This window comes from Galleria mellonella, unplaced genomic scaffold, assembly GCF_026898425.1.
Source record: "Galleria mellonella isolate WM207_F2 unplaced genomic scaffold, CSIRO_AGI_GalMel_v1 utg312, whole genome shotgun sequence".
Lineage (NCBI taxonomy): Eukaryota > Metazoa > Arthropoda > Insecta > Lepidoptera > Pyralidae > Galleria > Galleria mellonella.
In genome coordinates, this window is record NW_026442074.1 from 6551389 (window position 1) to 6579021 (window position 27633).

The 27633-nt window shown below is 31.0% G+C and overlaps 2 protein-coding genes across 8 annotated transcripts in view; both read right to left on the bottom strand.

Annotated features, from left to right (window-relative positions):
- Window positions 1–766, bottom strand: part of LOC113515099 (nuclear speckle splicing regulatory protein 1) — a 103496-nt gene extending 102730 nt beyond the window's left edge. For all 3 annotated transcript variants that reach the window (XM_031908462.2, XM_026899246.3, XM_031908461.2), the window contains exon 1: window positions 462–766. The gene's annotated coding sequence lies outside the window, so the exon portion shown is untranslated. The remainder of the gene's footprint in view (window positions 1–461) is intronic.
- Window positions 767–14168: 13402 nt separating this feature from the next.
- Window positions 14169–27633, bottom strand: part of LOC113515138 (RILP-like protein homolog) — a 31857-nt gene continuing 18392 nt past the window's right edge. The window contains exons 4-9 of one of the 5 annotated variants that reach the window (XM_031908565.2): window positions 21409–21483; window positions 20413–20511; window positions 18204–18385; window positions 17755–17877; window positions 15388–15481; window positions 14169–14306 (exon numbers count right to left, since the gene is read on the bottom strand). In XM_031908565.2, coding sequence (XP_031764425.1) covers window positions 15415–15481; window positions 17755–17877; window positions 18204–18385; window positions 20413–20511; window positions 21409–21483 — 546 coding nt within the window. In that variant the 3' untranslated portion in view covers window positions 14169–14306; window positions 15388–15414. Of the gene's footprint in view, window positions 14307–15387; window positions 15482–15508; window positions 16006–17754; window positions 17881–18203; window positions 18386–20412; window positions 20512–21408; window positions 21484–27633 lie in introns of those variants that run through there. The other 4 variants (XM_026899293.3, XM_026899292.3, XM_026899291.3 and 1 more) reach the window with 4 other exon arrangements.

Genomic DNA, 27633 nt, shown 5'->3' on the forward strand with positions numbered 1-27633 from the left:
TGTAGTTGGGTATAGCATTTATATACTGCAGTTTCTTTATAGATTCTTAATGCCTTTTGCATGTTGTTATCTTCGTATATTGAAAACCGGTATTATATTTGTTCCGATGGAATCGAATCTAGGAACGCAACTCTCCTTTGCTAACGCAACTCGCGTTACTTCCGCGAATTCTTGTTTTTGCGGTAATATAATATGCATATTAGCAGTAGGTATATTTTAGTGACTTTCTATTTGACTGTGTCATAACAAAATATTCAAAGGCTCAGTTCATCGGAATGCTGACAGTTATTAACGTTCTTGTTATTGAAGACAAAGTTTTCAATTCATTCGTTTTACAACATTCAATTCACAGACGTTCAACTACGAATGCGGTGGCCGGTGCAACTATTTAGCTAAAATCTTCAATCGTTAATAGAAGATCCCCTAACAAAATAAGAATACAAAATTCACTAACCACTTACCTTATTAATCCGTGTCGTGACTACAACACAAAACAATCCCGGAATTTAACAAATTTTACCAAGAATGATAACCACTTTATTTGACCTGTAATAAAACTTTCATAACACTGTCCTTGTGTTAAAAAACTTCTTGAGCTTTTATAGCTCACGTTCTTAAAAGTATCAATTTAGTTTTTTCGATCTCACACTATGTTCAATGTAACACCAATTAGCAATGATTACTTTTGATTTATTTTTTTAACTACAGCAATATACGTTCGCACAACGTCGCAGTTCGCGGTTCACTGAAGGAAGAGAAGTGAAGAGACACGTCACTCGCTGCGCCCGCGCAGAGCTCACCTTTGGTATGGAGAATGTCGATTGATAGATCTTGATCAGTTTAAGAAAATTACGATCATCTTCTTACTTTATTGTAAAACAACTTGTAAAAAAATCGATATTTCAAATTTGTTTAAAAAAAAAATTTTAATATCGAATATACCTTAACTTTCATTCCAAAAAACTAAAACAGGTGACTTACTTTTATTTACAAAAAAAAAACTAGAATAAAATTTTGTATGTTTCAAGTTTAAAATTTTTTCAAACACTTTCATTCCTCTTTTTGACTTTGAACTAAACTTTTGAAAATTATTTGCTACTCCTTCTCCTCTAAGTAAGAGCTTACTATGTGAATTTAATTTTTATAATTTTACTAGTCTATAAAGTATATATGTCAACCAGTGACGTTAAAGAGATGAGAATAATAAACAATAACCCATCACATTATACAAGTATAATTAAAAAATATGGTCTGAAATCAGTCAATCAAAAACCTCTGTTTAAAACCCCGAACGTTCAATATTTAATTTAACGGAAGTTTTGACGTTACATATTGATTAAATAAATAGATTAGATAGATATTATCCGGAAGTGAAGACGCATTACTACGCGTCAAACCTTGTGCCTTAAATATATGTAATATTTGTTTATTTAATTTTTTATAGTTTACTTATTTATTTTTATAATTTTATAGCACGGACATACATATATCCGTGTTATAAAATTTTACAACATGTTATACTAATATAACATTTATTTAGTCAATTAGTTGATCCGTTCCATCTTTTTTATTAATAATTTTATTAAAAAATACTAATGTTTTTTATTTACATTTCATTGTTTTTTTAATAAAGTTAATCTAGAGAGCCACAGGCGAAGAACTTAGTGTATGCTAATACAAATCCATTACTATAATTGTGGTAATGTTTAATTTCATTAAAAATAAAATAAATACCTACTGTAAGTTTTTAATATTCTACCATCAATTTATTATCATTATATTATAGAAATATAAACATTCTAATTTAATGTTTATTATTTCATTATATACATTATTATAAGACTACTAGCTTAGATAGTTAGCTTAAAATAATTAGATAATTTTTGGTCAAAAAAAAAATATTACACCAACAGTCTTCCAATGTATAAAAAACTTATAATTATTATCATTATAACGATAGAAGGTATCAAGTATCAAGGCAATGCGATCCGCACATAAACCGCCGACATCCCGTGGAGCGGCCTCGATATTCGGCCGGCAGTCACATAGCACCTCTCTACGCTCCATCTAACCAACTCGACACAGCTCACAAGAGCATTGCCAGATTCAATAGTTTATCGTAATTCTGGGTAACATTTTTCTTCTAGAGAGTTGCAGAAATGTTCAAAGAAAAAAATTAACATAGATAATTTTAGGTATTTTAATGTTTGAAATAAATGTTTGCATTTGTAACCTAAAGTGCAATTCCGTTAAAATTCGACTTTTTATGTAAAAAGATGGCAAACGAATAAGCGAGTTGGCCGATGGTAATATCGTAGCCTGTAGATTATAGCAACAATAAAGGAGGAGTTTAAAAAATTTATTAATTCTTTTTTTTAAATATCACCATGTCGAAGTTGTAGATTTTTCCCGTCGTCCATCATCATCATCATTTCAGCCATTATCTGTCCACTGCTGGATATAGGCCTCCCCCATAGACTGCCATAAGGAACGATCCCGTCGGCCATACTAGTAGTTAATTACTTGGTAGTACAAAATCTATTCTAAGGAATCATTTTGGGGAAAAATTATGAAATTGCAATTGGCAGCCCTGGCTTACAAGTAAAATTGTTCACGAGACGGTTATCCACAAAAAATATTATATACGAGTATCAATAATTAAAGGTGCCCTAGAAATTTACAAGTAAGGCATTATTCAAAATTAAATAGCAATTTATCTAACACTGTCCGCTTTAAAGCAATGAAGCACTCTCGTTTTGTACTTACAGATAAATCATTAATTTGTTATGGGCTAGCTTGAAACGCTCGAGGGGATATTTTACATCCTCTAAAGAAGAACAATTAGCTTTTAATGGAACTTTCGTACTTTTGTGTTCTAATTAAACGTAATACTTCTGTCTACAAAGCAAGGGACGTCTGTCTAAACGCACCTTTTAGTGTTTGCAGAAATCTGTCATAAAACACTCGTCGCGCTGGAGGTGTCAGACGCGTATTTTAGGACCCCGTCTGGTTAAAACCCTAATTTGCGTCATAGTCTCTTCCTCATAGAGCCGGAGTCATAGGTTTCCTTCTGCTTTCTACCGCAGCACAAGTGGCAATAGCTAACATAAACAAATCCTATACCTCATTTGCAAATACTTAACTTTTCCTCCACCTCCCAGGAGCATATTGTAAGGTCTACAGCACTCCTGGAGCTTCGACGTTGTGATGTTTGTACTAAAAGATTAATTAACTAATTACAATAAGTTTTTTTTTTAATTGATAAAGACAAGTATGAAGTCACGTCAGTTGCCTCGTTGTAGGAAAATCACCAGCAACAAAATTAACCACTATGGTTTCATAGGGATTAGCATGTAGGTTGACCTGAAAGAATTTTGATGCACAGTTGCAATCCATAAATATATTTCACCAGAGGGAGACTTTGTACAAAAGTCGTTTGCTTGGGTACCTCTGTCCCATTCGTGTTTTAACCGTGTTTCGGTTTGAAGGGATATGGCGTGAATTTACAGGATACAGAGGAATAACACCTGAGTCTTCAGGAATGGCAACGCATGGGGGGTATCATGGGCGAAACAGTATAGTCTGTTATGTGCATGGTACTGCTCATGTCTATAGGCGACGGTTACCACATTCCATCAGGTGGGCCATCAGCTTGTATGCCATTCTAAGTTGTATAAAAAGAAATATACAACTACTGAAACAAATTCCCTCATTCAAATCGTAGCAAATAGTGCAGTTTGAGAGAAGCTTCTTCTTGCGACGAACGATATAGGCTGTTATACTGTTAATCCCATTTATGGTACAAAACAAACACCGTTAGAACGTTATTTCAAAATGTATTCCATAATATATCTTTACGCCGAGTGAAGAAATCTACTCTCTTCTTTATATCTAATCCGTAGTAAAGGATAATTGCAGCCTCTTGTTTAATTTTCTAATGTACGCAGAGACTTGATTTCTCAGAGTATACAATTTATCTAATCATGCTGCCTGTCTAAGTACCTCTGTAAGTAAACGTTAACAATAAAAAAAGAATCATACAAAACAGTCCAGACCTCTGAGCTACATTCCCTATACTTACGCCAAAAATTATAAAAGAACCTTATCTGGGTTCCCTCAAGATACTGTTCAAATCGGAAAACTGACTTGTACAACTGTAACTGCATTGAACAAGTACAGACATACATATGATTTGTTCATTTCGTATAAGTTACATACATACAGAGAATTGCTTAATTGTTGATATTGGAAAACGCTTCTAGAATTTAATGTAAACATTCTTAAGAACATCCGATATTCTTTTAACGATATTGTATCTTAGATATTGATAAATTAACACGATATGTAATTTATATCCAATTGAAAAATAAAACTATGATACTAATTGTTGTGCTGTACACATAATTAATTTACGTAATTAAAAATATATTAAAACAAACATAAAATGTTTTTAGGTCAATATTTTTAAGCTTCCTTCTTCCGTTCTGCATTGTATATATAGATTTCCGTAAAAAGCCTTGATGAAAGTTAAGGTTAACATTAGCTAATTATATATATATGTATATGTGTATATATATATATATATATATATATATATATATATATATATATATATATATATATATATATATATATATATATATATATATATTCGAGGGGAGGGTGGGATTGTTAGTAATAAAGATGCTTTTTTCTGTTGTAACCTTGTTATTGCACCCCATACCTTCCAAACAATTGCAATTAATTCTATGTAACCTTTTTATTAATGGATGAAAATGGAATGGTAACCCCGGTTGCGCTATCGGTAGACGCTGGCAGGGCACCAGTAAAGTGAAGTGTGGATGATCAGTCCACACCAGGCCAGTTGGTTCATAATAAGACCAATTGAACAAGAATTAACCACTATGGTTTCCAGGGGGATTCGTGTGGAGGTCGACTTGATAGGGTGTATTGCTAGCAATGAGGTCGTTAAATCTCATTACTAACAATTCCTTTTCTCCCTCCAAGTGACCTAACAGTTGTTCCGTCATCGTATACCGATAGCATACACGGTGGGTACCATTCATTTTTATTTGCAGCATTAGGTTAGCAATTTCTTAGTTGCAGCATTAGGTTAGCGGTTCAATTTATACAAATACGCTAAACCTTTATTATTAACCGCAAATCGTTAATTTAAAATTAATTTGAACATGAACTCTAAAACAGGGTATATTTGATTTGACAACAGTAATATTAGAAATTTTCAATTTCGCGAAACGAGCCTCTAACAGGAAGGCCTGTTAATACGTATATCAATAATAATACATTAATCAAACTTTTTAAATTTCACGATAAAAGTTGCATATTTTTACGTTATTTCTCACGATCGTAAAAAATCAATTTTCACTGCTTATTGGGTACGATAAATGGAATTTTATCTAGCTATTTAAAACTAATATTTTAGCTATTTAGTGAAAAGCTATCACTTCAGTATTTGTTCGTGTTGCTGGCAATTTGCCCAGCCGGCCTTTTCCATGTATTTGTATGTTTATATCCTTTTCTTTTATACATTCTTTTCCATATATTTCTTTTTCAACCGAGTTAAAAAAGAAGGAGGTTCTCAATTCGGCTGTATTTTTTCATAACTCCATTAGATCTAAACCTATTTGGAAAATTCTTTTTTCATCTGAAAGAATATACTTACGGATTGATCCCATAAAAATTTTATCAAAACCGGTTTAAAAAAAATAACTGGGCGTATCATGGGCGAAACAGTATACTCTGTTATGTTCATGGTACTGCTCATGTCTCTAGGCGACGGTTATCACTTTCCATCAGATGGGCCGTCAGCTTGTTTGCCATTCTAAGTTGTATAAAAAAAAAACTGGGTTTGTCACAATTGAAGTAATTTCTTTTTATGGGACATAATCTTTATTTTTCACTTTTCCTCAATCGACTCAAATATATTTTTTTATTATTATCCAGATATAACTTCATAAAAAAAACAACGTTTTTCGTTCGAACCGACAACAGTAATTCCTATAGATTGCAGAATGAATTGTTAAAATAGGTCCAATACACCCGTATTGTATATGTAGAGAGACTTCTTCTTTTTAAAGTCGCGTATAATGTGCTTGTGAAATTTCCTTTTACAAATAAACTTACCGGTTTTAAATGAACCACCACCCCAGCTATTATTTTTATCTTGACAAAAGAGAATACACATGTGACAATGATAAATAACTGTCCACCGAATCTGTCATGTTGTGTGTGGGACGAATTTTTTACGATCCAAAGAAAGTTCCCATATGTGGGTCGCAACCTGCGATGAACTTGACCAGAACCGGTCCTGTGCACTGATCATTCTTAATACTATAGGCTGGCAATACACAAGTGGTAGTGTTAAAGCTAAACCAAGAACCTGAACATTGTAATACTCGGATCCAGTTTCATGTTCAATAAATAATTATAATTAATGTTTATAATATATAAACATATTAAATATTACTTTATATTTCTTCAATTCAATAATGCATCGCCTACTTATTTTTCTGTTTGCCCAATGATTGACTGGTAGAGACCACTTTCCGAAGATAAGTCCGCCAAATGTACATAGAATTTCACTGTGCATTAAAGTATAAATAAATAATTATTTATATTATTAAATAATTATCCAATTAAAATTGGCAGATAAATGTTAGCCAAAAAATAGACGGTATCGGGTATCTTCATTGTAAAATTTAATGTAGTAATATACAAACATCGTGGTTAATAATTGTTGAATTTGTCACAATAGGCCAATTGATCTGCTTCATCCTATCACCCTTCACTAATGCATCGCCAGTTTCACTCATTAAAAATAATCATAATACCTCTTATGTATTACAGTTTGTGAAGACTAAGGTACCACACCTCCGTATACCCAATAATTTCACTGGCACATATGACCCTTACTTTCAAATCAAATAACAGCCATACAAGCACGCTTCTTGACGAAAGAACATTACGTAATAAATACATAGGCAACTACTATTTTTATTGATGATTGGTCGTGTTTTTAAACGACCATGCCATGTACATACGGTCAAAGTTATACATTTAGGAATTAACTACTTCCAATTTATAAATCGAGATAACATCGAAGCTTAGAATTGAAAACGAAACCGGTTTCGTATTTACAACTTGTTTCTTTTATTATAATTATCATATGTAAATTAACGAACACAAAAATACTTTGAGAATTATATCGATCAATATCAGGTATCTAATTAAAAATAGTTTTTTTTTCATAACACAAGGAACAAACGAGCATTTGGCTCATGGGTTTGCTTAATTGCAAATTTGTCAAATATAGTTAAGAATCTCCGTGCATCTAAGTATATAAGCAGATTTCATTTATTACTTATTAAGTTTAAAAAAGTCCTGGCATTTGCTTACATTATTAACTTGAGCAGACGAGTTTTTTAGTCTGTAGAGGCCAAAATTTCCTATTATAGCACGCGAATTTACATGGGCCTCGGCTATCCCGTTAATCATCTGCCAATACTTTGTACTTATTTTGGCATTATGCACAATAAATCAAGATTGTGTTCCCCGAAAATTCGTCTTCAAATGTGGAAAAACCCGTTATTTTGATTTTAAAAATTGAATTACTGATGCGATTTAGATCTACTTTTATAGATTTAATATTTATATCGTGTGCTATATGGCACAAGCCCCAATAAATAATAAAAAAATATATAATAATAATATTCTATGACCAATCAATTTACAACTGACGGAATTATATATATATATATATATATATATATATATATATATATATATAAAACAAAAATACAACATAAAAGAAAAATACAAGCGAATGGAAACTTTCCTCTTTTTTTGAAGTAGGATGAAGAAATAAGTTTTTAAAAAAATCCCCTTCTTCTCATGAAAATTTTATTTAAGACATGTTTTAGTTGTAACAACGTGTAACAATATGACGGACGATATTAAATCCTATACAAGACAAGATGGAATGATCTTAAATAAAACAAATGTTCTTAATATAAACAGATATATAATTACTTTGACACCGTCAACTTATACAATAGGTAGGTACCAATAATAATTGTCTTTACAACATCCATTAAAACTATGGGAAAAACAAAACCTTCAAGGTAAAATAGTAAAAACATAAATAGTATCCATACAATTATAATCGAATATATCGATCATGAACATTACATAAATTGTGATGTTAGTGTTCCCAAAAACCCAATGAATTTAAATTCGTGTTTGTGGTACATTTTTAATGGTAAGAATAAATTAGTAAAATATATTGAATATTAAAGATATTATAGGAAAATTATATATAATTATAAACTATATTATTATATATTAAATGAGTATATACGGCAGTTGCTTAATTAACTTTTGTTGTTGTTGTAAACATGATAATTATATTTCCATATATTTTTATAAATGTAACATAATTATCTGTTTTATAATATATGTATCAACCAAACGTTTACTAATTTATTCTTCAAATTTCACTAATGGATTAGTAGATCCTAAATCTAGTACCAGTTGTACTGTGACTAGAGATTGAAGATTAAATGACAGTCTAATCGTCAATAACTAAAATTGAAAATGTGAAAACAAAATTAAATTACCACATAAAATATCGAGCAAAATAACAAGTTACTTTTTAGGTTTAATGATTTTATATATTTTAAATTATAAACAACAATATCAAAATTGCATTTCAAAGATACGAATTTTAATTTTATGTAATTAATTTATGTCAATAATGGAATGATTTTCGTGGACACCGAGACATTTTCAATAATCAATTTTAATAAAAACACAAAATGCATTAGTTACTTAAGTAAATACTGAATTGATTTACAGAATGTGACTCATGTTTAGTATTATAAGATATAACAAAAATCATCTTTCATATACAGGTATACATAACTCACTTATTATTCTATTGATTTCGAACAGCCTTACATTATGTCACACGTCGGCTTATTGTTATTAAACCACTGCAATACACATATGGTATTCTGAACTATAAAAAAATCCTCTCATTAAAACTTAACTATATTCAGATATATATAAAAAAAAATACTAAAAAGAACACACAAATGTGGATAAAATATGTACTTCCATTGAAAAAAAAAAAAAAAACAAATATGAAATCATTGACATTAAATCCGTTTTCTTAATTTTCGTCATATTACCGATCTAGAAAACATTTCTAGCCTATGGGTTCTAATATCTTCATGGAAAAAGTTCTATTTCATTTATCTAGTCTACTCTATGCTAGTGTCTAAAAGTCGTAGTATTAAAAAGTATCTATCGATAGTGTAAGGAAGTGTTGTTCATAATTGATTTTGTTGAACTTTATTGTCGAGTGCTAAAACTGAATTTCTAATAAAATAAATACTTTGATTAACATCACCTACACAACATTAGGCTATTTATTTTTTGGTAACTTAAATACTTTTATAATTATTGAAATAAAATAAAAATGTAACTTCATAATGTTAGGCCATAAGGTTCAATCATTTAACATGGTGTGTATATAAATTTTGAATGAGTGTGTACTTAGTTCGAGTACAAAAACACGATTATATTTCGAGAAAAGTTGTAAGAAAATGTGAAAAATTCGATGATAGAAGATATGTTTTTTTTTTATTGGTCCAATTATAAAACAAAACAAAGCGCAAATTAACGAGACATAAATCGCAAATTAAGAGACAAAATTATTAGACGATGGCACTCACGCTTTCGAAATACACAAATCGAATCATAATCGCTGTTGTGTGATCTATTTAAAATTAGCAAATTTTTAAAGGCATACGGTCTTTTCTATTTTAGTAAACCAAATTGCAAATTTACAGATAGGAAAGGAGATATACAGTATACAGTTATACAGAGATCACTCTATAATTAAACACGCTAATATCACCAAAAACGTTATATGTGCGGAATCTGGCAAGATTTTTTTAATTATTAGACACATAAGCTACTAAATAGATCACACAACGCTAGCATACGAATATGCGTTACATTTAAGGAATGTAAAAGCCGATATCACCACTTTGGAGGCATAATAATAAATCCGTCCAATTAAAGTCGCTTTCCTTTGACTCGAAAGTGGCAAAATAGCCCTACGGCCGCATCGCCATCGTATATTGACAACCGGTTTCTGTCAGTTGATTGCTTGATAATGTTATTTTGATTTTGCTATGGTCATGTCGCTCTGCTAAGTGCAGAACAAATTAGATGTTAACTGCTTGTAATTATTTTACGCAATATGTTTATCACTAATATATTGGTTTTTCTTGTTACAAAGTGAACGTAATTATTTAAAGTAACATGATATATATTTATTTACATATCGTAATTTGTAAAAAATATATATATATATAATCAAGCATATATGTAAATATAAAAAAAAACCAACAAGTGTCAAATTAGTACTATCATTGGGTTTCATTTTGGTACTATCCATTATGAATAACACTGTATAATGAATAACATGTATTAAAAATACATTTTTATTTAAATGAACTGGTGACTTGTGGTACGTGTTCTTTAGATTTCCATTCCAGGCACCAATTTCCCACAATTTTGTAGTATCTAGGGTATTATTTTAAGTGTTTCATTGTACTGAAAAAATTGTGAGATAAATAAATAAATATTATTGTTATTATTTACTTCCAAACTCCTCAACTATTACGATTATTATTATGAATGATAGGCTAAATAAGAATCCATTGTATTTTTATTGAAGCAGATACTATTACATTAATAAATGATTCGCATTAAAATAAAAAGTTATAAACTAAGCAGAAACCAGTCGACTAAATTAATAAGTCAATATAATACAACGGAAATGCGGCCAAAAATTATACTCTTACAAAATAACATCTCCATAATGCAACATTATATAACTCACATGTAATGTCACATACACAGCCGTAAAATGTCAGTCGCGTCATACATTCACGATTAGTACATTCAATTTCCGTAAAGATGAATAATTATATAATAATTACATACAATTATAGTTTTAACATTACATAATCCCATAACATAGTCAAATTATTTTTATAATTGCTACATGTACAAAAATCGCGAAGTCAATAGACAAATAAAAATTTACAAAAAATTAAAACTTTCGCATAGGTCTAAATTAGCTAAACATACCCAAGAAACTATGAACCTATGCATACAGATTCTATAATAATGGAGATGAAGTCGGATGTTCTTGACTTTTGATGCTAACTGTACTATTTATTTGTTACATATATACAGTTGCCATATATTTAATATATGCTCCAGTTTTACTTCTAAATAATGCAAATATAAATGTATAATATTATTATGATATTCTTAAATATTTCACAGAAAATGAATGTATTAAATTGGGTCAATATAAATACAGAATAAATACAGGTATTGACATCGTGAATAAAATATCATTCTTACACCCACACTAGAATGAAGTATAGTCATATATAAATTAAACTGCACACAATATAAATAACATCACAATATAAACTAGAATTAAGAGCCAGTTTTGTTCATATCTATCAAGTATAAAACAAATGTGAAACTTTATCAATTAATCCTAAAATTGCGCTTACACGAACAATGTTATTACGCAATTCTTGGCAATGGCAACACTAAGCAATTTAGCTCGATGCTATTATGTAGCAACTTGATAAAAATATCGCCTAACTGAGCTATATGCATCAACTAAATAAACCTCAATAAACAATTATTGCTTAAAAATGTCCGTGTAAATGCTACTTTAATCATACAAAGTATAACAGAAGGGATATAACAAAAAAAAGATATTGGCAATATTTAAGGAACTGAACAATTGTGTCCAAGTTTAATACTAAACTAATAGCATGACCGTGCGTGTCTACGAAATACTTAAAAATTGTAATCGTTCGTTCTGATAAAAGTATCACTAAGTTGCTATACCCTTTCCGACTAACCCTGTATACATATATATATGATTTAATAAAATTGGAAGAGCAGTTAAAAATCTATTTTATTATATTATGTGCAATTTATTTCAGTAACCGTACGAATAGGAAATTGACATGTTTTAGAAATGTACGCACTACTAGATAGACCAAGAAGTTCGAATGGACTACAGTTGTTAAGAGGTTCCATTCTAGGTCTTTCCGCTTTATACTTATCAAAGATTATTGAAGTATGCCACTGTCATACTTAATAACAATTGTTTACAACTGAATAGACACTCGTTAATATTTGCGAGGCATATTCTTATTTATTCATGAAGCAAACACAGCTTAAATCTCCCTTTAAAAACATCAATAGCACCCCCTCTTTGCTAAAGGAAATCGTGTGATGTTTCATTACTGTTAGATAATACATAATTAATAACATTCTTCAATATTCTACAACGCTAAAATTGTATACAAATTATGTGTACTATAATTAAGAAATCTTAGTGTATAATATGAAGGTGGTCATATGAATATGGTCATATGAAGATGATTTAAAAACTAACCTTTGAAGTTAAATTTTCGTTATTAAACTATGATTTCCTACTTACAGCACCACTGCACACAATCTAGCTTAATTATAAAACAGACTTTAAAATAATGTTTTATGTAAAATATTAACAATGAAAAACCATTAAACTCGACGAGAGACAAAGGCGTTACATTCTCAGCATCGTAAAAGGACATCATTATACAAAATACCGAGTGCCTACATCATAACCAAAGATATTTTGTGTGAGAAAAGCGTTTACGAATATTTACTTAACAACATTATTCTATCTAGTATATGATATCATTATAATGATATATTAACTCACATCTCTCTCTCTCTTTCAAATCAGTTGTGATCTAAATGTCTCAGCCAAAGGCCAAGCATCAATTTCAATACGTGGACAAAACAGTCGTACATTTCCCTCTCGTTCATATTGTTATTTTCATCCGAATATGTCAAATTCCTAGACGATACAATCTTTAAAAATAGACTGTTCAGTACCCTACTAACTAAGGACTTCTTAGCTTCACTCTCTTCCTCTAAACAAATTCGACAGTCACACTTTTTACTTAGATCTACCAAAGTGGAAGCATTCGTATCTAAACGTTCATATTTGGCCTCACTGCTATCGCCGACTTGTGTTGTCGATACCATGGACACGACCTGTCGGTTACATTCCACCGCGGCTTGTAAAGATATTGCTCTATCCAATTTTCTATTCCCACTAGTCTTTATATCATTTGAACTGTTTTCTCGATACATGTGTCGAGACATCGATTCAGTTCCACACTCTGTCGACCAGCGACGCGATTTTCTATAATCAAGACGTAAAATATTTTCGCAGCTATCGAAATGACAAGAGTTCCGCTTCATAAAAACCTTCCGTTTCAAACCATCATCTGCTGTATTGCTTCCTTGATGTGACAGTTTGCTAGCTATACTAATTCTCCTTGGACCGTATCTCTTATCGTCTTCCCGGTCACTATCGCTCGTTTTGTTGTTGGCGCTTTCTGATGATTTTCTTCTGTAGAACGGCTTCGTCACTTCAATCTCACCAGTATCCTGCTGCTCACATTCTTCAATTTTATTTAATACCACAAGATCATCAAAAGAATCATTCAAAGAATAGATTTCCCGCAACTTCTTTATTTGCGAGCCCATACTACTGTGTCCCGTATCGATTTCTCTATAACTAGATCTCAGTACTGATAAAGCGAGACTACGGGCGAAGAACGCGCTATCAATATCAGAAAATGCCCTCCTGCTTTTCATTACATACTGAGAAGCTGGGACATTTCCGAATCTCTTATAGTGTTCTATGCGACTCGGGCTATCCGAATATACGGTCCACGAGGACGCTAAACTGCTCCCTGACCAATCTGAGCTAATAGTCTGCAGATAGTCGATTATATCTATACCACCATCGAGGGATAGAGATCTCTTTAATAGTATATCGTGCACGAACCTGTCTCTCCTTGAAGTAATAAGAAGTTCATCATTCTCTTCGTTTTTACCTAGCCATGTATCCCACTCTTTGTTGTCGAGATCAGTATTGAGTAACTCCTGTCTCAGGTCGAGTTTCGACTGCGGATTCCTGGTGTCCCAGTAGCGCATGTATTTCTGTGTGTTGGTGTACGTGCTGTGGATGGTGGATGTGTTGGTGGGTTCCGAGTGTCTACGCGGGGGCGGTGGGGGCGCCACCGGCCGCGGACATCTTGCTGGCAAGCGAGGATAGCGAGCGCCGGGGGAACGATCCCACGGTGATATCAGACTCAGCAAAGAGCTTGCGAAAACTGTAAACAGGCATTACATTTTTATATTGAAAACTATTATACGATAAGGAGCGATTTCTTAGTAACGTAATTTCAAGAATATAAGTACCATTTAGACGTGGGTTGAAACGTCAACAATGAAATTGAATATAGTACTATTTACCTGAAATAGCATCACTTAGGTATCGAAAATAAATGTTATTACTTATAAGGAATTTAAGACATATTTATTGTTATCTATAATTGCAATAAGTGTGATTATTAATCTCTTGTGATAATCTACTGGCATCTAGTCAATGTAAAAATAAATTTAATCTATAAATGGTGAACTACAAGAACAAAAATAATGACCAAAATATAATCAAAATACGAAAAATGTCGAAAATAGATTATACTTAATTAAGAATTGGCAAAAATATTTACATGCAATATTAGAGAACTAAAGGGCCCAAACCTTTTAATCCACATCCTTTATATCCATTTTCGACAAATTTTCGTTAGTTGATGTTAAAATAAAATAAAAGTTGCTTCAACTACTGCAAATAACATACCCGAGAATAAAAATCAAGTAAACATTACCTTTATTATGATTAATAATAAGAATTGTTCCAAAAAATGTTTAAATCCTTGCCCTTTTCTGACAAAAACTATTCGAATTAATATAATTTTCACATTCTTTTTTTGTATACTAAGTTGATAATTACGTCAACGACATTTTTCTCACAGCATATTTGCTATTGAATAATTCAATTGTTAACTGAACATCACCATTACAGAATACTATTGTACTGACTGACGCACATTTTAAGTACTTCTTAAAATCAATTTAGAAGCTGTACCCACCAAAGTTTAAAAACGCCTTTATACGCGAACATAATAGGAATTGTTTTGTACAACCCGCTGCTGTAAATGTACTAGTCCGTTAATATTACGCCTTTAGAGCGAGAGGCGTTTTATATACGGCGGGTTATGCAAAGCAAATTCTATTATGAAATATATAAAGTGCACTTTTGAACCCCTTGGGTATGACAGTTTTTTTTTATATTTTATATTAATAGTAAAGGCGTAGACATTAGGTATGTTATGTGTAGTAGCGACGTACCAGAGGACGAGCCAGCGAAGGGCCGGCTCAGTACCAGGGGCCGAAAGAGATCCGAGACGGCGGACTCCCACGCGACCGCAGCGCCAACTGGAACCTGCACGGGACAGGTGGGAGAGGCGGGACGAGCCGGGCGGGGGGACACAGGGACAGATGCAAAATTAAAAATACAATACATACACCCTATATTCGAGAACAAAAATGTGGAAAAAATATACGATATAAATAATATAGGTGCTCATTCCAAAGTATAATCGAAACAAATTTTTGTTTTTATAAAAAAAATACACCAGTGAAAATAAAAAAAAAGTAATAAAAAATGCACATAACATAGATGATTAAAAATGTTAATTACAGTTGATTTGTGTCAATGATATTATTATCTTGAAATAATATTTTGTCAAAATGATGATTTGTGCTATGAAATAAAAAATAATATGTTTTTTTTTAATAATACATATGAAAGGAATGGGAAAGGGGTATTCAAGTGGTCAAGCGGGTAAGCGACCGTGTATTGTTGGAACTCCATGCAAAATCGTGCTCCTTGGCTAGTATTTAAGATGTTGTGTTTTACATGTGATCTCTTTCGGCCCTGGTCTCATTTTCCGTAATAAAACAAACCTAAAAAGACATAAAAAAATTGAAAGAGTAACTAAATAATTTTTATATTAAAAATAACTTTAAATGTCATGCGTATTTTTATGACCCCAAATCTAAATAAAATAAAATGAGAAAAATGTACCAGAACCAAATAAAGCATAGTGTAATGTGATGACCGGCCACCAAGGAAAAAAATAACAACACCAGTGATATAAAAAAAAAATATAAATAACCGTTCTGAATTAAAATATAATAATAAGTCATATTTTAATTCGATCGGAGAAGCAAGACAAGGCCAGAATGAAGTTACCAAAGATCGATAGTTACCAAAAATTCGAAGCTCCGTATTTATATAATCCTTACCAATACCACAGATAACAAAGAATACCCAGAAGGAAAGCTCTTTTGATGTGCCGACAAAGGTGTAAGGGTTGCCATAAAAGAGTTAAATAAATAAAAAAAATATATATTTTATCATAGTTTAATTTTTTTATATCGAGTCAATCAAAAACTATACTCATATATATAATAATTTTGTCATGTGTTTTCCGCGATCTATGAATAATATTATAATATTGCAGTGAACACACCACTCAACATCGTCAAATTTCGTTGAGCAAATGAACATCATGCAAAATGGTAATAAATTACATGCATATAGAATAATAAAAATAAAAAAGAAACTTAAGATACTAATACTGTGCAATGTGTTAATCTACATACGAACATGCTGTATTTTGAAATTGTTAATATTATTAGTATTAAACTACTTAAATACTATGAAACAGTTATTAACCAATCTACATTAGAACTTATAAGAAGAACAATGATAATTCTACTATCATAGATGCTCGTTTTGATAATAAAATTCAAGAACAATTGATAAATTTCAATTAATGTAACTATAGTGGGTTTCAATATTGAAAATTTAAACAAACTTAATCGACCTGAACGACCGCAAAACAGTTTACTGATGTCCAATAGTGATGAACAAATCAAAGACTGTGTTACTAATATCATTCATAAGGTGTATATTTATTACTTATACTTTATTGTACACACTAATAACACATACAGAAGTGGAACGGAGCATTAATATCAGCAGGTAAAGATATTTATACGACAATCAGAACAAAACTTGATTGCTGTTTCATTAATTCTATTGAAAGAAACTATAGATGAAATCCATCAAATATAATAAACATTCCATTGAAATTATAATGAAATAATTCTGGAATTCGGGTGATGTTTTTTTATTTATAATTGAAATGGATTTGCGTTAGATATCACCTCACCCGATGGTAATGAATAATGTAAATGGAAAGATAAGTAATGATAAGAATTAACATTGAACGCGATTATCTCAAAAGACATACGAACATTGAATCAATGGTTTCAAAATGATACGACGTATTACGGTTCCTTAATGATATTATTGACCACTTGCTCCAATTTTCCCATATTGTGAAATTTAATTTTGTAACACGATCAAAATAAGAACTGACTTGTCGCCATATTGTGGCGATTATTAGTTGCGAAAATAAGTAATTGTACGACTTAATCAACAAATAAATTCTATAATAATATTTAGTTATGATCCGTAAAAAAAAAAAACTAATTTTACTTGCAAATTAATATGAATACAAAGAGTGCTTGTCAAAACAGTTGACATTTCAGGACATTAACATTCTAATTTTGATCGCATTGTATTATGAACTGCGTATGTGTGAGTGAGTTAAGCTAGTGAAGCAAATGTGTGCGTGTACTTACAACTTCCTGATGCCCCCGTTCCTTTTCCAAGGGGCGTCGTCAGGTTCAGCAGGCAGGGGACCCTGTACTGGGGCCTCTTCTTCCTCCGCCGCTATCGTACTCATAGACGGCGATGTGTCTGAACTGCTGTATCAACAATATTATAATATTTTTATATCTTCAAAAACATCAACACTTTACAACTTCTATAGGATTTCATTAAAAAAACTCAATAAATGTGACGTCATGTTTTGTTAATATCTGTCAATTAATTTTATTATCCATTGTAAACAGTAAATATAAAATTGTATTAAAAATGTAAGTCATATATGCATTCTCTCACTCCAGATTTTTTAATCTATTCACTGCACTGCAAGTTTCACAACGATTGCCAACTAATAATTTATTATTAATTAAATAATAATAATAAATCAATTGTAAGAAATAGATTTATTAAACATATTATCTACCTGTCTGGTTGCGGTTCAACTTGTAACGCCTGCAGTTGCTCTTCGGCTCTATTGAGCTTCAATTTCAATTCATTCCTCTCGTGTAGGATGGCACGCAGCTCGCGCACACTGAACGTGGGCTTGGAAGACTGGTCCTCATCATCGTACCCGTCTGGAGTCGCCGCGCCGCATGCGGCACATTTCTATAATATATGTACTTTGTTATATTAAAATATTAAAAAAAATATATAATAAAAAAATACTTGTAGAAACTAGATAAAATGACTATATTCCATGCAAATAATAAGGCAGTATAAAAGTAAGCAAGTAATGTGATCCATCTGAGATCTGAGTGCCGCCAACACAGCATTTTGTACTTCTGTGTTAGATCATCATCTCGATATTTCATTGGCATCAACCTGACTGCAATCCTTTCAGATAAAAAAAAAGAATTTTCCAAATCGGTTTATAACTGACGGAGTTTTATGAGGTAACAAACATAAAAAAGCCACCGAAATGAGAACCTCCTCCTGTTTTGATATCGGTTTGAAAAAAGAATATAGTTTTGAACATTATACTAAAAACTACGCTAGCATACTAAACTGTCATGACATTTCGGCGAGTTCATTGTATGAGATTATTTCCGAACATGTTAATGCTAGTAAACTATGTAAATTATGCATATTACGCTCTCAAATGGTTTCCAACATTGTGTCAGAAACCACATTACTAGTACTACAACTAAGCTGTTTCACTGTATGAAATTATTTTTGATACATTGTGCCGTGTGCAGAAACGCCCGTTCCGCATTTCATTCGCATAGCTGCATGTGACAGCAGGCTTATTAGTATTGTTGGTATGAAATACCATAAAAAAGGCATAATACAACACGATATGTAATTAAACTATTGTTTTCAGAAAAAAAAGTATGTGGCATGCACATTGAAATGTACCTGTTTAATAATACATCTCACCCTTTAGATAAGAAAACGATATCGATTTATAATAGATTTTGTGTACAAAAAAAGCAACAATTTCCATGGTGGCACACCAGTTATTTTGATTTAAAAACCAAACTACTAATGACGGAATTCCAATGTAACACAGATAAAAATAAAATATAAACCTGAACCATGAAAAAACTAAACAAACAGGAAAAAACCTTTTGAAGTCAGTTCAAAATTAGCAAAATAAGTTTTTATAAGAAAATCATTCCTTTTCCTTTAAATATAAAAAAATGTTAATTTCGAATTCACATCATATTAATTCAAAATAGACTTGTTTAAGCACTTTTAAATCGTCAATAAATATTATTTTGAGTTACGTCGATATTTTACTAAGGGTTAGTTTTAAAAAATTAAGGACTTCACTCCTAGCGCCTACGGTCTTTATAAATTTTCTACTATTCGTGATGGTAACGGAATAAAAATACACCGTATGACCACATTTTTTCATCTTCAGGAGAAAAGACTCCCTAAAATACTCGTACTGAGTCAGAACGAGTACACCAATACTAGAGGAGGAAAACTTGAAATCAAATCTCATAACAAGGCGCTTAGCAAGCGTGGCAATATGTTTAATAACCTTCCATTATGGGGGCCATACTCACAAGTAGGACGATAATGGGTTGTTTTGCTCAACAATAATGATGATAATAAAAACGTCGACATTACTTAGACACTGACCCGAATCTACTTCGAATTTTTGCTCAAAGCAAATAAAGATTTAGTTGGCTGAAATTTACAATAAATAGAATGGAGCAACAGCGTCATGTAAAGTATTAATAGTACTAATAGATTTTCCTGCAATATGCCTGCAATGACCTTAACTAGTCACGAACACGTTAAGAGGTAATAAGTCCATTCATTCTGAAAATTGGTCAATGTAAAACATACATTTAAAACTAAAATATATTTATAAGAAATAAAAGTATATTATTATATTGTTTCTGCCTACCCTAATGAGAGACAGACGTGAAAGATTATGTATGTATGTATGTATGTAAAAATATATTTATACATTAGTAACTGACCAGGCAAATGTAGTTTTGCATTTAACCGCCAATTATCCTATTCATATCGGGATACAAACCAATCTCATAAGAGGAAATAATATACATTTACTAAATTTCATTTGAACCAGTTGAACGGTTTAGAAAATTAGCATGAACGAATGTCGTGACACAGAATTTTTATACATTAAGGTTATTATTAGTCTGATAGATACCTACCTTGTTTTGTGCATCAGCCTGCTGGAGCGCGGCGATATCCCGTTGTTGCGATTGAACTATGGCTGTCAGTTCAGAGCGCTCCTCGCAAACTAAACGCATCTGCAAATGATCGAAAATTCATTTCATAATGTTATTTATCAAGCAGAGAATTGTTAGAACAACTACGGCTTAATTGTTCTCTGTTTTAAAAGGTCGTAAACATCGGGTATTTGATGATCCATTATATATTGGTAAGTAAATTATAAAGTTTGTGATAGTCATTTTATCCATTGATACATTATGTTGTATATTTTATATTCGAAAAAAAAACAGCTGTGTTTCTTGCCCGTTCTTTTCAGTTGAAATTGCATTCCGAACTGGGCGGTAAATAAATAAAATTCAATTCAATCATTTATTGCTATTTCATGCTGTAACAATTTAGGTCTTAAGTTATTAAAAGAATCAACATGAACCCTGGAAGGGCACAGCAATCACAATAATAACGATTTAAAACTGCTTACTTAGATTACTTTCATCATCAGCATCATTTTAGCCATTATCTGCCCACTGCTGGACATAGGCCTAAGGTTACTTTAATAAAAAATATTTACTACTATTATTATTTTATATATAGTTTATCTCGGCTTAAAACCGGTTTTACAGGTATGCACGGGCCTAAGCCTAAATGTGTGCTATTCTTTTTGTATAAACATAATCTGTTTATTATTATTATTAATATCATCAACATAAAAGAGGTAACAACTTAAAAATATTTGTAACAAAGTTTTTTTTTTTACGAGTCTTTACGTGTAGACAGATACCAGTAACTTTTGTGCAAAATTTTATATTCTTAAATCCACTCGCAAATTTATGCGTTATCAATAATTTAGTTTAACTTTTATTAACTGAAAGAAGCGGCATTATTTCGTCCATATAAAATTATTATCATCATACTTGTGTATCTATAGGTAATTATTTTTTTGTTATTATTATTTGTTTATATAGTAGAAAAATTACCTGATTCTGTAACTGTTTGTGCTTCCGCCGTAGGTCGCGGCTCACTTGCGCCAACTTTTCCACTTGATTGGACAACTGCAATGTATCCAAAATAGCCATATTAAACACTAAATCAAAGCCACTATTTGATTAAATTCCTTTTTATCGTATTATAAAAAACACTAAAGTACAACAGAACGTTCGTATTGTCCATAACTGAAAGTTATCTGATAAGTTCATAGTGTCATAAATAGGGCATATTTAGCTATTGAGCGTTTAAACATCAAGCGATTCCAGCAGTGATAAATTTCCAGGCGAGTGTTTTTCAACTTGGCTTTAATTATGAAAATAATTATTGTCATTAAACTAAGTTTTAAAAAGCATTTCACGTTTGAATAATTTATTAAAAAAAAAGATATTCAACAAATATTTTTCTAAAACTTTCAAACGATGAGAGTAAAATTTGATACAAAAAAAGTATATATATTTTTCTCTGATGTTTCTATCGCTAAGCAGTAGTGCTTGCATGGCCGTATTTCAGATTAAAAGATGAAATATGGCATAAAATTACTGAATGCTAAGTTATTATTGAAACTTCTTTGCAGCCATAATGTAAATTTAAGTCTCGTCTTGTATCTATACGTATTATATATATTGTTGCTCTTAAGAATATTATTTTTCACTGTGACCCTCTTCTACAGATATAACGCTTCAGTACAGATGTCAAAGCGTATTCTGTAGTATGATACGATTATATTTCAGTTTCAATTAGTTGTGTGGCAGCACGTTTGTCATTTCAGGTCTGAAAAAGTTGTCAAGGGATTTTTGACTAAATTCCCAGCTCAGCTTAAGCTACTGCAGCATATAATGTACTGCAATAACACGGACATTATGCCACTTATATTCAAGTGATAAAATTACACTGTCAATCTATGACATTAACGAATTTAGATACAACAATACTACTGAACAAATAAACCCAGTAGCTAGATCTAGTAGCTGGATCGATGTAAACGGAGCATGTTCGATAATATAATTTACAACGAGTTTATGGATAAGGATATTATCTTCTATCAAGACACCAGATAAGACTTCGTTGGGGTTTGGCAAAGTAAATATTTTTAAAATACTGTTATTTTCGGATTTTTAAGTATTTGTTTTGATGTTGATATTGCTAGAACAAAAGACCGTGCCAGTATAATAAAGATTAAATATTTAATGTGTTTATGTGCAAATGGCAAATAAAGCATATGACTTAAATACATTCAAATGTTAAATCGTCATAATATTACTTCTATGCGTGTTTTAGAAAAAAAAAAAAAAAACAGGTAGCGTATTTATTTATTTACTCTTAAGCAGTTTCTTAGTTATATGTATTTACATAGATATACACGCAGAAGGAGTAAATATTTTAACTATACCATTTATCATTTATATATTGCGCTGTTGGTTGTCCTATCAGTATAAATAAATATATTTTTCATTCATTTCCGTTACGCAATATAATCAATAACATAAATTTGGAATATGAACAAGACAAAATATATTTCCTGGGCCTGACAACCAAAGTATATTTTTAATTGTACAATTTTCCAGATTGCTGGTGAGAAGTAGCAATCTGGAAAATTGCCATATTATATAGGGCAGCACGTCGGAGCCATAAAGCATTCTGAATAGCGAGCCAGCCCGGTCTGCCGCCCCAGGGAACACTATTACCCACACAAATAAGTCTATGTAATATGTAAAGATAGTGGTGCTAAATAGGAATAGCTTAGCCATACAGAGGTGACACAAAAACCTTAATATTCTGTGCCACAAAAGATATAAATATAATAAAATGGCAATAAATATCATATAATATAATCATACAGCGATATGTAGTCTCAAACTAAGCAGTCGATGAGTGATAGAAATAATTAAAAAAAATTAAATACGTTTGTCTCTCTATTGAAAAAATAATAATTTGTGAAGATACAGCATAGAAATAAAAATACGCATAAACATATGTATAAGACATATAAGTAAATTTAGAATTTCCTTTTCAAGTCGCTTCAAAATAATATTTCGCAGATTAGGCAGAAGGCGGCGCAAGACTGAAGGGTTTTATAGGTTCGAGGTCGAATATTCTGATTGAAACTAGGTCAAAGAATAAAATAAACATCTCGATTACTTTAGGGCGAAATATCTTTTCTCATTCACTGATTAACGTAATAAATTTAATTAGTCTTTCAAATTTCAACCAACCATATCCTATGTATAAGTTCAAATAATTTCAAAATAAAGCAAACCTGAGAAATTCGGCTTACTAATAGCTTTATGTACATAAGTGTGAGAGAATAAACTTCAAAGGATTCGTTTTTTTCTGCTAATCTAATTAAATAGAAGGTAGATATTTCAATATTTTCTATGTATGTTTATGTCTTTTTTATATAACTCGAAATAGCGAACAAAGTGACAGCTTACCTAATGTAAAATGTCAAACATTGCCTATAACATGACATCACAAAATATACTGTGATATCTTCCGCACTCTAAATGCATTACCATTACTGACAACTAGATTATTATAACTTTATATACAATTTGTTATTTTAGTCAAGAATTGGAAGTCGATTGTAATTTATTATGATAAATATAATCAAAACATATCGAGTGAATGCACAGAAGCATCCATAAATGCTACAATTCGTTGTACTTGCAGATATATTCAAAACATATCCTCCCTACAAATTCGGTATGCAAACAGCCCCTGGAATAGCAAATTGAACAGTGCCATCTGATCCCAAACTAAGTAATGTTTATGGATAAATGTATTTTACATTGTTTATTATATAGGGTAATGATATAAAATATACTATGTTATTTTTTACGAATAATGAACCATTTGTCTATTTATGGTTGCAAAACTACTAATGGCTAAAATTTTCTTATAAACAACGCGTATAATAAAAAAATTAATAGGTAAAATTAAATGAGTAAAATATATTATTCTATATGTTTGTATGTTAATTTATTTTAAAATGTATTAATGTTGTTATTTATCAAAATATTTATTTCATTTACAAATAGATTTTGCTTCACCAATGCACTGATATTTTCTCTTTTAGTTTAGTGTAACGGTTAACTGGTAGAGAATGCCATCAGATGTTAAGTCAACCCTGTAGACATATTTTAATGTGTGCAAAAGTATAAAAAAATGAATAAAATTAAAGAATTTTATATATTTTTTTAGGAAATTTAGTTTACCAAAGTTAAACTAAACCAATTTTCATATCAAATTAAACTCAACCAATTTGCATGCATTAGAGCTACGACCGAAACTCTGTTAGGTTTTACATAACAGAATAATACAAAGAGATACTACAAATAATTTAATTTATTTTCGGGCGCAATCAGATAGCTGGGGAATTTTCCGAGATATCCGAGACGAAGCCTTATAACATTACATACCTAAGAAACGATGTATATAATAATGGTACATGATGAATGAGATGAATTATATGATCGATGATAAATACAAAGGACAGCTTTAGGTAGGATAGACCTACTAATAATATAAATTTAAAGGTATTTAGGTGAATATTTTTATGTTTGGTACCCAGTCACTTTAATAAAGAATAATATAAGCTGACAAGTAGACTTCCATCGTCACATAATTAACATGAAACCAATAAGGAAGTAAACTTTATCATATGAAAAATAATTATCAAATTCGTTTTAAAATAGGTAACATACAAACATAAAATACAGACGAATAGAAAACGCTTCCCTTTTGGGAGTCGCACTGAAGACTCGACATTTTAACCTCGTATCTATCGTGTATGTTTTTTCATATCTTTTTATAAATTTTCAAACGTATTATTCTGTGTTCGTAATTCCATCAGATCTACTCTATTACTTAACAAAACATAAGAAATTAACGTTATTTATGAAAGATATATTAATTAGACTATATTTTATTATTCAAATAAACTATCTACATATGTAATTTTAAACAACATACCTATCTTATGACGCAATAAGGAATGAGCTAACATCGAAATTGTGACTAAAATTAACGAAACACATCATGAAACCTGTGGTTGTATTGTCTATCTAATTAGTAAAAATTACTTGCTTAATTTTAGACATTAAGAAAATATAGTGTTACTTGCACGAATAATCGTGTAATAATTGTCGTACTCCAACCATACATTTAAAATGTAACACACGCGAAGTCGCGTTATTATCCGGTCACGTAGACAAAGTCACGGGTAAAATTAATGTTATTATAAATATGAAAATAAAATCTATACTAATATTTTATTTTTAAGACACAAGTTACAAGTTTATTTGTTTATTTTAATGCGCTAATATCTAAAATGACGATTTGTATTTTTTTTCTATTTGATAGCTCATTTCTTGAGAAAGGTTATAGGTTATTTAACTTCTCGATAAGACCATGGATAAAGCCGTAGAATACAGCTGGTTTTATGTATACGTAGTATTTGGAATCGAGAAGGACGTATGCCAATTTTTAATCTGGTTATTTATTTATTGGTCACGTGGATAGAGACGTGACCTCGACTATTAATATAATTTGAAGCAAATTGATAATTTTTTTACTGATATTTTGCGGAAGTCTCTATCACTATTTAGTGGATTAGAACTATTTTGTTTAATACACCATTAGCATGCGTGCGACTGTAACCTTCGAGTGTTAACAGAATCTTCTAAACTAATAATTATTAAAAACTGCAAACAAATGTGATGACCTATTGTGGAATCACAATTAGGAGGCAAGGGAGACTCTATAAGTACACTAACTCATTAGAGGCACACAATACTCGGGTACAAGTCCATAATTAGGAGAAATATCTCTAAAATAGGCCTGAACGTTAGTTAAGTATGAAAACATGTGACAGTAGGTACTATATCAAAGATACTAGTACACACATTGATACGATACGTTCATAATCTTCTAATGATATGATAATCGATTCATACGTACAAAACGTTAATCGTAATATTGATAATAATAATCAGACTATTTTTATAAATTTTCTTTACTTATATTTGCTTTAAATTCCACAAAATTTAAAAACTAACGCAATATATGAAGTACTATACTGACAATGACTGCAACATTTAACTAATACCTCTATACCGATTATCAATTTCTACATTACAGTTAGGTCGATTCTGAGGCCCCACTTCTCTAAACCTACGTTTAAAGCTAAAATTTCAATTTGTTATCACTGCGAAATTTTTAACCAATAACAACTAACTTTCTAATAGATTTAAGTTAAAATTATTATAAATTTAGTTTATGATGTGGTCTATAAAATAGTAATTTCACAAAACTATCAAATGAAAATAGTAGACTAAGAGACAGGTTTGGATATTCGAAATCGACCTCAGTGGACGCCATGGAGCCCACGATCTAATTAATTCATGTGTGTAGACAATGATTCCACTTTTCATCATGTGGGCCATCTGTTCATCGTTTAAAGTTGCATAAAAAAAGCATGTACTCTCAAACACTTGACATCGTATAACACTGATTATATAATTACATATAGTAATATAATCATTACATATCTATATTGTTAGTTATTCTGTTAAAATTACATCATTTTTTACAGCTTCTAAACATATTAGTAACCAAATATTTAGGTAATAACATATACAAATACAACTAATTTATTATGCCAATCTGAACCCCAAACAAACTAATCCTTTGGGATTCGAAGTCATCAAACTAGGTCAACTTAATGGCCTAAGGTGTTTTATTGTTTAAGTGCAAAATGGTATACTTTCAACCTAATTGCTCAAGACATAAAGAGGCTATAAACTTAAAGGTCAGCAGTGTTTATCACGTGGGGGACTAGCAAAAAGGTCGTAAAACTATCTCATTGGTGTATCATATAGGTTCTTATATGCAAATAGTTTCTATTAGACAGGTGATTATGACTTTTTAGATGCAGGTGGCTCAGGACTAGTTTATGAGAAAATATATGAGGAGAGCTATTCATAGTGAACTAGTTACCCATCCAGGGTGAGTAAGATGGTTGAATTGCAATGATTATCATGATGACTTTAAGCTTATGAGTAGCTTCCGCATATTTTAAGATAACGAAAAATGATACGTCATGTACAATAACGATCATTAATTGTGCTTCTACACTACGAAATATGGAATGCTTAATGTATAAATCCTTACATAGAAGTATTTTGTTTACATACATTGCCTATAACTGAATAATT